Raw genomic sequence first — 12,131 nt, forward strand, 5'->3', positions numbered from 1 at the left:
TTGTCAGAATGAACACTGTGCAAAGATAATACATTTTATTCAAAGTCAGACAACAACAACAGGAGGATTCACACTCCCATTGCCGGTGGTTCACCTGGGCCTTGTTCAAGGAGACTACAAGAAAATGGACAACAAATCATCAGCTGGCAGACAATAGAAATAAGTCACTGTAATAGATCATGAACATCTGAGTGAATGTACATAAATTCTGAACACACTCACCTTTCCATCGAAGCAGGTCTCTGTGCAAGGCGACCCAGAGGGCAAGCACACTTCGGTAGAGCACATGAAGTAAATCTGTTTGCAGGGAGGAACACGTGAACCACTGTCTTGTCTTTACACAAACACATGATCAGAAGCATGATTTGGAGTTACCTCCTCATTCAGGTACTTTCTGGTGGACAAATCCATGAACTGAAAGGCTTTGATCTCAAAGCGACGCTGGTGCTGATTCTGAGGAAGATGTTTCATATAAAGGATAGAGGTGCTGCCAGAGTCGAGAGGATTGGGGCATCTGCATAATAAGTGTAATACACAAATCAATGCTGAAGAGACATCGGAGAAAAGCAAAACTTCTAACTTTCCGGTTTAATACTATAAAGCTGCTTTGACAATCTAAAGCACTATAAAAAAAAAAAAAACAAAAAAAAAAAAAAAGGTGACACTGCAAATCAACTTTATGGAATTAACTGAACTGAAATTAAAGGCTTTGAATTGCAACAGGTAACTATGGAAACTATGTTAATGAGCTTAAAATACAAAAATGCACAAATCAAATATGGCACGGTTTCTTACCCATCAAACAGCAGAATCAGGGCGCTCTGAGCGGAGCGTGGATAGGCCACACAGTAGTGAACTATGAGAGTCGCTGCAGGTTTTCGAGACTTCAGACGCAACTCCAGATACACAGGCTTCCCCAAAAGAACATGTAGGGGCTGATGACACCGTGGATAAAACTTGGTGAAAGTCTCATCTGCCAAAAACAAACAAAAAAAGGGGTCATCTCAAATAGTAAATGCTATGATTGTATGGCATATTCTATCAGTACTGATTAATCAGAGAGACCAGGGCCCGCAGTCACAAAACATCTTAAAGTAGCTCATAACTCGCAGATTTAGGAGAAAAGCCGAAAAATTATGGACGTCGGTCCTAAATTTAGGACTCCTAAATTTTTTGCTCAAAGTATTTCACAAAGCGTTTTTAGCAGTAAAACTAGCTCCTAAATCTGTGAAAGGTTAGGAGTAGTGAAGAGGACTCCTAAGTCACTAAGACCAAGCCACAAACTATCATAAAACAGCGGTTGCTGGCAATCTGCCTCGGAATATAAACATTTTAGAAACACTTGACGATAATGAGCTTTTAAAAAGGTAACCCCTTTGGTTTTGGAGGTTATCCCAACTCCTAATTTTCCTTTGATTATATCCTTGTTTCCATTAAGCAGTTGGGCAAGTAGTAACAACTGTTTTGTTTTCTTTGACATTTGCATGTTTTACTATGTCATGATTATTCTACTGTTACTCTATTGTTACTTAAAAGGCTGTTGATATATCTGCTAATTGTTTATGAGAAGCACACATGTAAGAGGCTGACACTTAGCCTGCATTTTAAAATCTTTTTGAATGAGGCAATTAACATTTTTATTTTTAAACCTTTGAATATGATATCGCGCGTCACAATATTTCTATGAATAAATCTCTGACAGAGACTATCAGCCAATCACTGTGTGCATAGTTAGTAAGCATGCTGACATCCATAGCAAAGAGGTCAGAGCTTACTCTGAGCTCAAGACTTCTCTATTCCTTAGTAAAAGTTGGTCTCAGCAGCTTTGTCAACAGGTTAAGAGAAAACTTAGCTAAAATTTTTTCCTGGCATTTAGGAGAACTCTTATTGGTAAGAAAGTTGTGTGAATACGGGCCCAGCTTGACATGGCTATTGAAGTTTACCCATAGAGATTAAAAGCTGAACTCCAAACAGTCCTTCAGACAGCAGGTATGGAGGCAGACTGGGACTCATAACCATGTATCCTGCACTCATAAGCACGGGTCGGCCAACCATGGGAGAGGCTGCAACCCTCCGGTAGCGGCATTCGACCATCAGTCTCAGGAGCACAGAATTAAAGACAGAGGAAAAATAAAAAAAACATAGGCATACAACAGCAGCCTGTAAGATTATGAACGCTGTTTAAAAAAAAAAAAAAAAAGTAGCCTGAACATAGATTTTTTAGGAGAAGTCAGTTTAAAAGTTGTTTACCTTACTTAGATACTCATATTTATTCACAATATATACCAATGTTCTCCCAACTTTCCAAATTGAGTCATCTGAACAAACAATTTGACATTATAATATATATATTGCAAACAATATTGCACAAGTTCCCAGCATTGCAGCTTGAAAACGTGGTTAATTATTATTAAAATGTTATCAGTTTTACATTTTACAGAGTTAATTTATGCTGCGGTCACTGTCAGTTTGCTGTCGTGGATCAGAGTTTATATTTTTACAGATTTAAAATTTGTTGATCCTCACCATGATTGAGAATCGTGTGCCGAAGTACTTTATATGTGCATCTCATTGCAACTTAATACATTTGTCATACATCAGCATAAATGTTTGCCTTTAGTTAAGAGGCAGATACTACCCATATTATACAGTGAGCTTTGAAAATAATGATAAATCTAAAAGACAGTATTGTTAAAGAGGATTAGCATTGATAAATAATCTTTAGTTGATCTGACAGATCTTTGAAAATTCAATAGACTGACTTATTCATTAGATGAGCTAAAGTTTTTAAGTTGTCGGTTGCTTGTCGAGTTAACTTAAACCGAGTGTGATAGGTTGCCTTATTTTGAGTTAGGTCAAGATTTTTTTTCCCCAAGTGAAGACTTGGAACCATATGTACTGATAAAAAAGCACTATAAGACCAGGAACATGCATTGAACACAGCAAAAGAACGGTCAAAAACCTGATTGGGTTATCCCTGGAGATCATGCCGTACTTCAGGTTGCGAACTCTGATGATGGTCTGTACCTCAGCCAGGTAAATTATCGTCTCGCCAATTACCTGAAGAGCAGCTCTCCTCTTATTTCAAATGAACCAAGTCAGTGTAAAGAAGAAGCGGACTCACAAAATACTCACGAAAGAGCGCGTTTCACACTCGGAGACAGAAAACTTGAAGATGGCGAAGTCTTTGTTGGAGATAACAGGCTTGCAACCAGGCTTTCCAGCAACCATCAGGCTCATGGGGTTCACAGAGATGTTTGCGAAATCATTATAAACAACAAAGACAAAGTTCTTATCAGCAGTGCATTCTGGGAAAATAAGAGGGTTGAGCCAAATTAAACTACATTTGAAAACAAGACGTTAAAACAAATACATTTATATATAATAAAAAAATAAAAAAATAAAAAAAAGTTAAGCAGTACATAAGTGCTGTCAAATGATTAATCGCATCCAAAATCAAAACTTATTTTCATCATATATGTATGATTACTCTGTATATATAAATTCACACAGTATATTGAAAATATTTACATGTACATTTATATTCATATAATTTATATTATAAATACACATTTAATATGTAAACAATTTTTCATAAATGTATCCACACATGCATGTGTATTTATATACACATAATAAATATACACCGTACATAAATATTATGTAAACAAACTTTTATTTTGAATGCAATTAATCACGATGAATCGTTTGACAGCACTACAGTAAAACAGATCACATCCATGAAAAGGTACACTGGTACCTCAATATGCTTTCTCAGATTTGATGGCAAACTTTTGAAGCCAGATATTTACTTAATGAAAGTTATAGCTGAAGCTGAAATGTGCTTGTTGCATGAAAACAAACCTCATTGGTTCTCACACAACATATGCATACGTTTGAGCTTCGGTTCACCCATTTAATGCATGCAAGATAAAATAAAAATGCATAAAATGTAACAAGTATTTTTCACCTTATTTTGAGTTAGGTCAAGATTTTTTTTCCCCCAAGTGAAGACTTGGAACCATATGTACTGATAAAAAAGCACTATAAGACCAGGAACATGCATTGAACACAGCAAAAGAACAGTCAAAAACCTGATTGGGTTATCCCTGGAGATCATGCCGTACTTCAGGTTGCGAACTCTGATGATGGTCTGTACCTCAGCCAGGTAAATTATCGTCTCGCCAATTACCTGAAGAGCAGCTCTCCTCTTATTTCAATGAACCAAGTCAGTGTAAAGAAGAAGCGGACTCACAAAATACTCACGAAAGAGCGCGTTTCACACTCGGAGACAGAAAACTTGAAGATGGCGAAGTCTTTGTTGGAGATAACAGGCTTGCAACCAGGCTTTCCAGCAACCATCAGGCTCATGGGGTTCACAGAGATGTTTGCGAAATCATTATAAACAACAAAGACAAAGTTCTTATCAGCAGTGCATTCTGGGAAAATAAGAGGGTTGAGCCAAATTAAACTACATTTGAAAACAAGACTTTAAAACAAATACATTTATATATAATAAAAAAAAATAAAAAAAAAAGTTAAGCAGTACATAAGTGCTGTCAAATGATTAATCGCATCCAAAATCAAAACTTATTTTCATCATATATGTATGATTACTCTGTATATATAAATTCACACAGTATATTGAAAATATTTACATTTATATTCATATAATTTATATTATAAATACACATTTAATATGTAAACAATTTTTCATAAATATATCCACACATGCATGTGTATTTATATACACATAATAAATATACACCGTACATAAATATTATGTAAACAAACTTTTATTTTGAATGCAATTAATCACGATGAATCGTTTGACAGCACTACAGTAAAACAGATCACATCCATGAAAAGGTACACTGGTACCTCAATATGCTTTCTCAGATTTGATGGCAAACTTTTGAAGCCAGATATTTACTTAATGAAAGTTATAGCTGAAGCTGAAATGTGCTTGTTGCATGAAAACAAACCTCATTGGTTCTCACACAACATATGCATACGTTTGAGATCAAATGAAAAAGGTCACAGATTTGTCTCAGAGGTGGAACAAGTCATTACATTTGGATGAAAAACATTTTTCTTTGGAAAACCACGCACTGACCTATTTTGGAATAGGACCATGAATGTGTATAAAAGTTAAACAGATTGTTAATTCATTCTCATGTCATTCTAAACCTATAAGAATATCTTCCCTTTTGATGGTCAATAGGATCCAAACAACATAGATTTTTACTGTACTCTAAAAATGATACAGATACTTCCATTTTTGGTACTTGCCTATACGGAGTACCGATACTGATATTTTTATTGCATTTGTAAATTTTTTTTAAATATTGGGTACAGAAACCAAAAGGGTATGTATAATGTTAGTTGGTTAACTTCATTTATCAAATAGATAGTCAAACCAAAGTTTTTTCAGACACCTTCAACATCTCACATTATCACAGTTTATTCGCTATACCACACTAGTAAAAAAAAAAAAAATACAAAAAAAAAAAAGGCAAATTATATCTGGTCTCTGAATCCTTTTTGGTTTGACTATATCCTTCGGTTATTTATCCACACTTAATTATGCCCATTAAAATGTATTTTACAAGTTTGTTACTTTCACAGGTTCATTTTTTTGCTCTATGGTACATCATCTTTATTTAATAGCATTAGAGCTGCTCCATTGCAGCGGCTTAGTACTGTAATCACGCGCTTTGCTGTAATAATGCAGGGAACCACTCGCTATAAATCTCCTAACTGTGATATTTTCAGAAATAGAAGTCACGGTTTTTCATCTGAAACGTGCAGCGATTTATATTCCAAAGCCACTCATATAATGCAGAAACACTCGAGCAAGCAAAACACGCGCAACGCACTGATGCAGAATAAGAGGGTCAAGTATAGCGCATTTCACACAGGCTGCTAGATTCACCTCTCTCTCTCATTGCTTTACTTGTTTTTGACATATCCGACCGAACTACAAACTTTCCAGTGATGTCTGTGAGAAAGACATATTCACTCGACAAGCTCGCGCATCTGCGCAGCCGCGCACTCAATCCACTCAGCGTGATTTGTTTATCAGCTCGCGCACATCAGCTATACAGGCGTTAATACTGAAAGTTTAACATTATATTCATTGCAAACATATACTTCGTAGTAGACATCCTTAACTCCTTTCTGCTGTCTGTTATTGGCGTTTCTTTGTTTGAATATGGCACTCATCACATGCTGTGTGGTATCGGCGTTTGGTATCGGGGCATTTTAACCAGTACAAGTACAGGAGACCAGTATCGGGCCCGATACCGATACCAGTATCGGTGCATCCCTAGTTAAATACAGCCCAGTGCTGGGTGAAATATGGACAAAACCAGCAACTGGATTGTTTTGACCTAGCGGTTGGGTTAAATGTTTAACCCAATCCTCTGGGAAGTAACCCAACCGCTGTGTTTGTACATATTTTACCAAGCACTGGGTTGTATTTAACCACGCATTTTTTTGTGTGTATATAGACTTTGTACATGTTTGGACTGCTGCTTTAATAACGGACTTGATGTTAAATTTAGGAGTAGAAATCGATATCTTTAACTTGATTGCACAGACTATTGAACTGAACGATGACATCACCGAACCAATGATGAACTGACTTTAACTTAAATTGAGCGTTTACTGTTGTCCTTTTGCATTATTAAACACGGTTTTCCTATTTAATACTGTAAAGCTGCTCTGACACAATCTGTATTTTTAAAAGCGCTATATAAATAAAGGTGACTTGACTTGAAATGACTCCAGAACGCAGCAGCAAGATTCATTTTTAATGAGCCGAAAAGAACGTATGTCACACCTCTGTTTATCAGTTTGCACTGGCTACCAATAGCTGCTCGCATTAAATTCAAGGCATTAATGTTTGCCTACAAAACCACCACTGGCTCTGCACCCCTTTACCTAAATTCATTACTTCAGACTTATGTGCCTCTAGAAGCTTGCATTCTGCAAGTGAACGGTGCTTTATTGTTCATCCCAAAGAGGCACAAAATCACTTTCACAGACTTTTTCATTAACTGTTCCCTCCTGGTGGAATGACCTGCCCAACTCAATCCTAGCAGCTGAGTCCTTAGCCATCTTCAAGAATCGGCTAAATACACATCTCTTCCATCTTTATTTAGTGACCCTCTAACTCTAGCACTCTCTATTCTAATTCTATTCTTAAAAAAATAATTTAAAAAACCTTGTCCCTTTTAGACTTGCACTCTATTTATTTACTAACTGCTTCTTTCTGCTGTCTGTTATTGGCGTTTCTTTGTTTGAATATGGCACTCATCACATGCTGTGTGGTATCGGCGTTTGGTATCGGGGCATTTTAACCAGTACAAGTACAGGAGACCAGTATCGGGCCCGATACCGATACCAGTATCGGTGCATCCCTAGTTAAATACAGCCCAGTGCTGGGTGAAATATGGACAAAACCAGCAACTGGATTGTTTTGACCTAGCGGTTGGGTTAAATGTTTAACCCAATCCTCTGGGAAGTAACCCAACCGCTGTGTTTGTACATATTTTACCAAGCACTGGGTTGTATTTAACCACGCATTTTTTTGTGTGTATATAGACTTTGTACATGTTTGGACTGCTGCTTTAATAACGGACTTGATGTTAAATTTAGGAGTAGAAATCGATATCTTTAACTTGATTGCACAGACTATTGAACTGAACGATGACATCACCGAACCAATGATGAACTGACTTTAACTTAAATTGAGCGTTTACTGTTGTCCTTTTGCATTATTAAACACGGTTTTCCTATTTAATACTGTAAAGCTGCTCTGACACAATCTGTATTTTTAAAAGCGCTATATAAATAAAGGTGACTTGACTTGAAATGACTCCAGAACGCAGCAGCAAGATTCATTTTTAATGAGCCGAAAAGAACGTATGTCACACCTCTGTTTATCAGTTTGCACTGGCTACCAATAGCTGCTCGCATTAAATTCAAGGCATTAATGTTTGCCTACAAAACCACCACTGGCTCTGCACCCCTTTACCTAAATTCATTACTTCAGACTTATGTGCCTCTAGAAGCTTGCATTCTGCAAGTGAACGGTGCTTTATTGTTCATCCCAAAGAGGCACAAAATCACTTTCACAGACTTTTTCATTAACTGTTCCCTCCTGGTGGAATGACCTGCCCAACTCAATCCTAGCAGCTGAGTCCTTAGCCATCTTCAAGAATCGGCTAAATACACATCTCTTCCATCTTTATTTAGTGACCCTCTAACTCTAGCACTCTCTATTCTAACGCCATTCTTTAAAAAAAAAAACTAACATTAGCTTCTCTATTCTTACTTGATTCTCTTCTCTATTTGTTTTCTTTTCATTTATTATACAATAAAAAAAAACTTGCTATCTGTACCGTGTTAAGGTAAGTGAGACTTGTCATAGCACTTGCATATTCTTGCTCTTTTGTTGATTTTGACTGCTTCATTTGTAAGTCGCTTTGGATAGGTGTCTACTAATGTAAATGTATAACTTCGTTAATACCTCCAAGGTGACATGACAGCCAGTGTAGTCAACAACCAACACATTATTGCCGTGGTCTTGTGTCAATGAGTATCCACAGGCCGCTGGGGCCCCAAGCACAGACTCAATCACTGAAGCACCTGGAAATAATTACACATTAACAACAGAAACTGAAATGTTAATTAAATATGCATGTATGAAAACACAAACTGCTGAACATACTAGTACTTACCCAAAACCTTAACCTGACTGAGAGAGCCAGCTGGCAAAATCACTTTCATAGCATCATTGTTACAGTAAACTGCCAGCTTTGATTTCATCAGCTGTCCACCGTCTTGAGTAGACACTTCTGAGTGATCAGCTTCACCATCAGAATAATCATCATTATCACGACCAAAGACTAACATTTAGCTCACATCTAAACAGTTAACACGAGCCTGATGTTAAATTGTAACATTACTGACAACAATATTACTGTCGTTAATAATCATCGGTGACTAAAACGTAATGAAATAATATGATTGCAATGAAAAGCTAATAAAAAGTTGAACCAGTACATCACAGATGTTCACCGTGTGCCAAATCCTACCTAGACAGCATTTTTTGGCATCATATATACATTCCACACTCAAAACAATAACACTGTTTAGGCTCGGCTCGCTATATTTCGAGGCAGAGCTATTAGGCTTTATCAGTGTTGGGGAGTAACTAGTTACCTGTAACATAATTACGTAATTTAATCAGAAAATACATGTAATTGTAATCAGTTACTGTTAATGAGAAAAAAACTGTAATTAAATTACAGTTAGCCTACTTATGAAAATGTTAAGGATTACAAAGGTAAGGATTATCTGAATATTTTCACACCCACATACAAGTTTAATTGATTTCTTTCATAAATTGCAGTGACTGCTCCAAAATATGAGACACCAGTGCTTATTTAATAACGGTTTTATTTCCTACTTGGGTTTATGTATATGCTTTATTTTTTTTAAGATTAACTTTTTTTCCAAGGCATTGTTAGATGCCCGTGTTTCCTGTCGTAGCCATGCAAAGATTTGATTTCAAAAACAGTATCATAGCTATTAAACTATATCTTATCTGATTTTAAATCTGTATTTAACCTCAGAATGATCTCAAAGTAAAAAGAGGTGCTAAAGTCTGATTTTAAAACTGTGCTTTAAAATTAAATTATTATAATCTTAATTCAAGTGGTGAAGGCTTTTTGAAAGTGACAGTAATCAGTGTTGAGTACTACTGTAAAGTAATTTGCTTTGCATGTTTCAAAATGATTAACAGTTGAAAACATTAGAATTTTAGAAAAGTAATCAAATATAATCAGTTACATTACTTTAAGTAACTGAAATAGTTACACTAATTATTACATTTTATATAGTGTAACTTGAAATCTGTAACCTATCACTGTTCCAGAGTAATCTTCCCAGCGCTGCGCTGTGTGCTGATGTTTTCTGCAGGTCAGTATGAGCGCTGAAGCTGCAGACCGCGAGGCAGTGAGCGGCAGTCGGCCCTGCACCCCGCCGCAGGCCTCCTGGTTCGAGTTTCTGCTGGATCCATCACTACTGGAGCAGCACCTGCAGGGCCGTCATCCAGGTATCTGTCTTGTGCCCTGGAGTCACCATCCAGTGCACCAAGCCTTACCCTGATTTCTATTGTAGTTCGACTGACAGATACATTGCCAAAACAATGGCGCAAAACACAGTGTTAGAGCTCTTTCATATTATTATGAGAACTGTAAAATATTTCCAGGTCAGTTTATGAAATTTGACCGGACACATAAATAAACTAAATATCAGGAAAACAAACAAATCCTCTTACATTGCTTGAAGGTGATTGCATATTATCATGACTTATATGTCACCCTGGCCCACAAAACCAGTCATTTATACATCATCTGAAGCTGAATAAATAAGCTTTCCATTGATGTATGGTTTGTTAGGATCGGACAATATTTGGCCGAGATACAACTATTTGAGAATCTGGAATCTGAGGGTGCAAAAAAAATCAAAATATTGAGAAAATCGCCTTTAAAGTTGTCCAAATGAAGTTCTTAGCAATGCATATTACTAATCAAAAATTAAGTTTTGATATATTTATGGTAGGAAATGTACAAAATATCTTCATGGAATATGATCTTTATTTAATATCCTAATGATTTTTGGCATAAAAGAAAAATCTATAATTTTGACCCATACAATGTATTGTTGGCTATTGCTACAAATATACGTGTGCTACTTATGACTGGTTTTGTGCTCCAGGGTCACATATTGACTGAAGTAAATATAAATCTAAATGTGCTGATTCGCTGGTATATGCGTCACATTACAGAAGTAAAATCGGCTGCAAATGCTTTTCCATGAGTTCTTAGTTTCCTGAGATAAGCTTCAGAATGAAGTTTTAAATGTTTTCCACAGATCCGTCTCCCGTTCAGCTCATCGTTCAGTTCCTGGAGCAAGCCTCCAAACCGTCTGTGAATGAGCAGAACCAGGTTCAGCCGCCAGCGGACAACCGGAGGAATCGCACACTGAAGCTGATGGCTCTCAAGGCTGCTGCACACCTGACCTGGGATCTGAACCTGCTAGAGAAAGGGTGAGCGATGATAAAACATTGATATTATTACTCATATAATACTGATTTTCTCTGTTACCTGAAATACATTTTATTTTTATTAGCAACCACCCAGATTACCCAGACCTGCATTTTGCGTAGCGGCTACGCATTTTGACCTCAAAGTACGATGGTTTAAATTAATCTCCGTGCGTTTTATTTTTTTATTTAAATTTCTCCATGAAAAAAGGCTGTCGATTATCAATGGATTATAAATATACTTAACTATTATGTAAATTCCCAAGGTGGTTTTAAGGGTGTTTTCACACATGGCCTGTTGTTTCGGAACCTGGCGCGTTTCCCCCCCTTAGCACGGTTCGTTTGGGCATATGTGAACACGGCAATCGCACTCGGATCCGCGCCAAAACAATCGGTCCCAGCTCTCTGCAGGTCATTCACTAGGTCCCCCCGTGTGGTTCTGGGATTTTTGCTCACAGTTCTTGTGATCATTTTGACCCCACGGGGTGAGATCTTGCGTGGAGCCCCAGATCGAGGGAGATCATCAGTGGTCTTGTATGTCTTCCATTTTCTAATAATTGCTCCCACAGTTGATTTCTTCACACCAAGCGGCTTACCTATTGCAGATTCAGTCTTCCCAGCCTGGTGCAGGTCTACAATTTTGGTTCTGGTGTCCTTTGACAGCTCTTTAGTCCGCCTGCTTAATCTCTTTCTTTCTCTTTCACTCCAGTAACTGCGTTAGTCTGCATATGAATGGCTCAAGCCTCCTTTAATAGCTCTAAATTTATGTTTTGGAATTAGCAATGAAGGCTTGGGAAGAGATGCGTAAGAAATGAGTCCTACACACAAGAGCGTATGAAGGACAGATCTTGAAATCTGAACAACGTCTCTGTTGTAACCATTGACCATATTGTACATCTTGACCATATCTATATATCTATAATGCAGCATTTTTTTTGTTGATTTTTAATGAAAATTAAGTAGACAGCAAAGAAATTAACCTCTTTTACGGTTGCTTAAAGTGTAGTGTGTC

General features: G+C 37.0%; 1 protein-coding gene across 2 annotated transcripts in view; it reads right to left on the reverse strand.

Annotated features, from left to right (window-relative positions):
* Nucleotides 1-20: 20 nt before the first annotated feature.
* The window catches only part of LOC107565231 (zona pellucida sperm-binding protein 1-like), a 25,179-nt gene continuing 13,068 nt past the window's right edge, over nucleotides 21-12,131 (reverse strand). The window contains exons 3-9 of one of the 2 annotated variants that reach the window (XM_016250447.1): nucleotides 4,267-4,439; nucleotides 4,095-4,192; nucleotides 1,944-2,098; nucleotides 796-973; nucleotides 376-514; nucleotides 223-297; nucleotides 21-114 (exon numbers count right to left, since the gene is read on the reverse strand). In XM_016250447.1, coding sequence (XP_016105933.1) covers nucleotides 106-114; nucleotides 223-297; nucleotides 376-514; nucleotides 796-973; nucleotides 1,944-2,098; nucleotides 4,095-4,192; nucleotides 4,267-4,439 — 827 coding nt within the window. In that variant the 3' untranslated portion in view covers nucleotides 21-105. Of the gene's footprint in view, nucleotides 115-222; nucleotides 298-375; nucleotides 515-795; nucleotides 974-1,943; nucleotides 2,099-2,962; nucleotides 3,061-3,135; nucleotides 3,314-4,094; nucleotides 4,193-4,266; nucleotides 4,440-12,131 lie in introns of those variants that run through there. The other variant, XM_016250448.1, reaches the window with a different exon arrangement.

The sequence above is a fragment of the Sinocyclocheilus grahami genome, unplaced genomic scaffold (assembly GCF_001515645.1).
Source record: "Sinocyclocheilus grahami isolate Dianchi unplaced genomic scaffold, SAMN03320097.WGS_v1.1 scaffold990.1, whole genome shotgun sequence".
Lineage (NCBI taxonomy): Eukaryota > Metazoa > Chordata > Actinopteri > Cypriniformes > Cyprinidae > Sinocyclocheilus > Sinocyclocheilus grahami.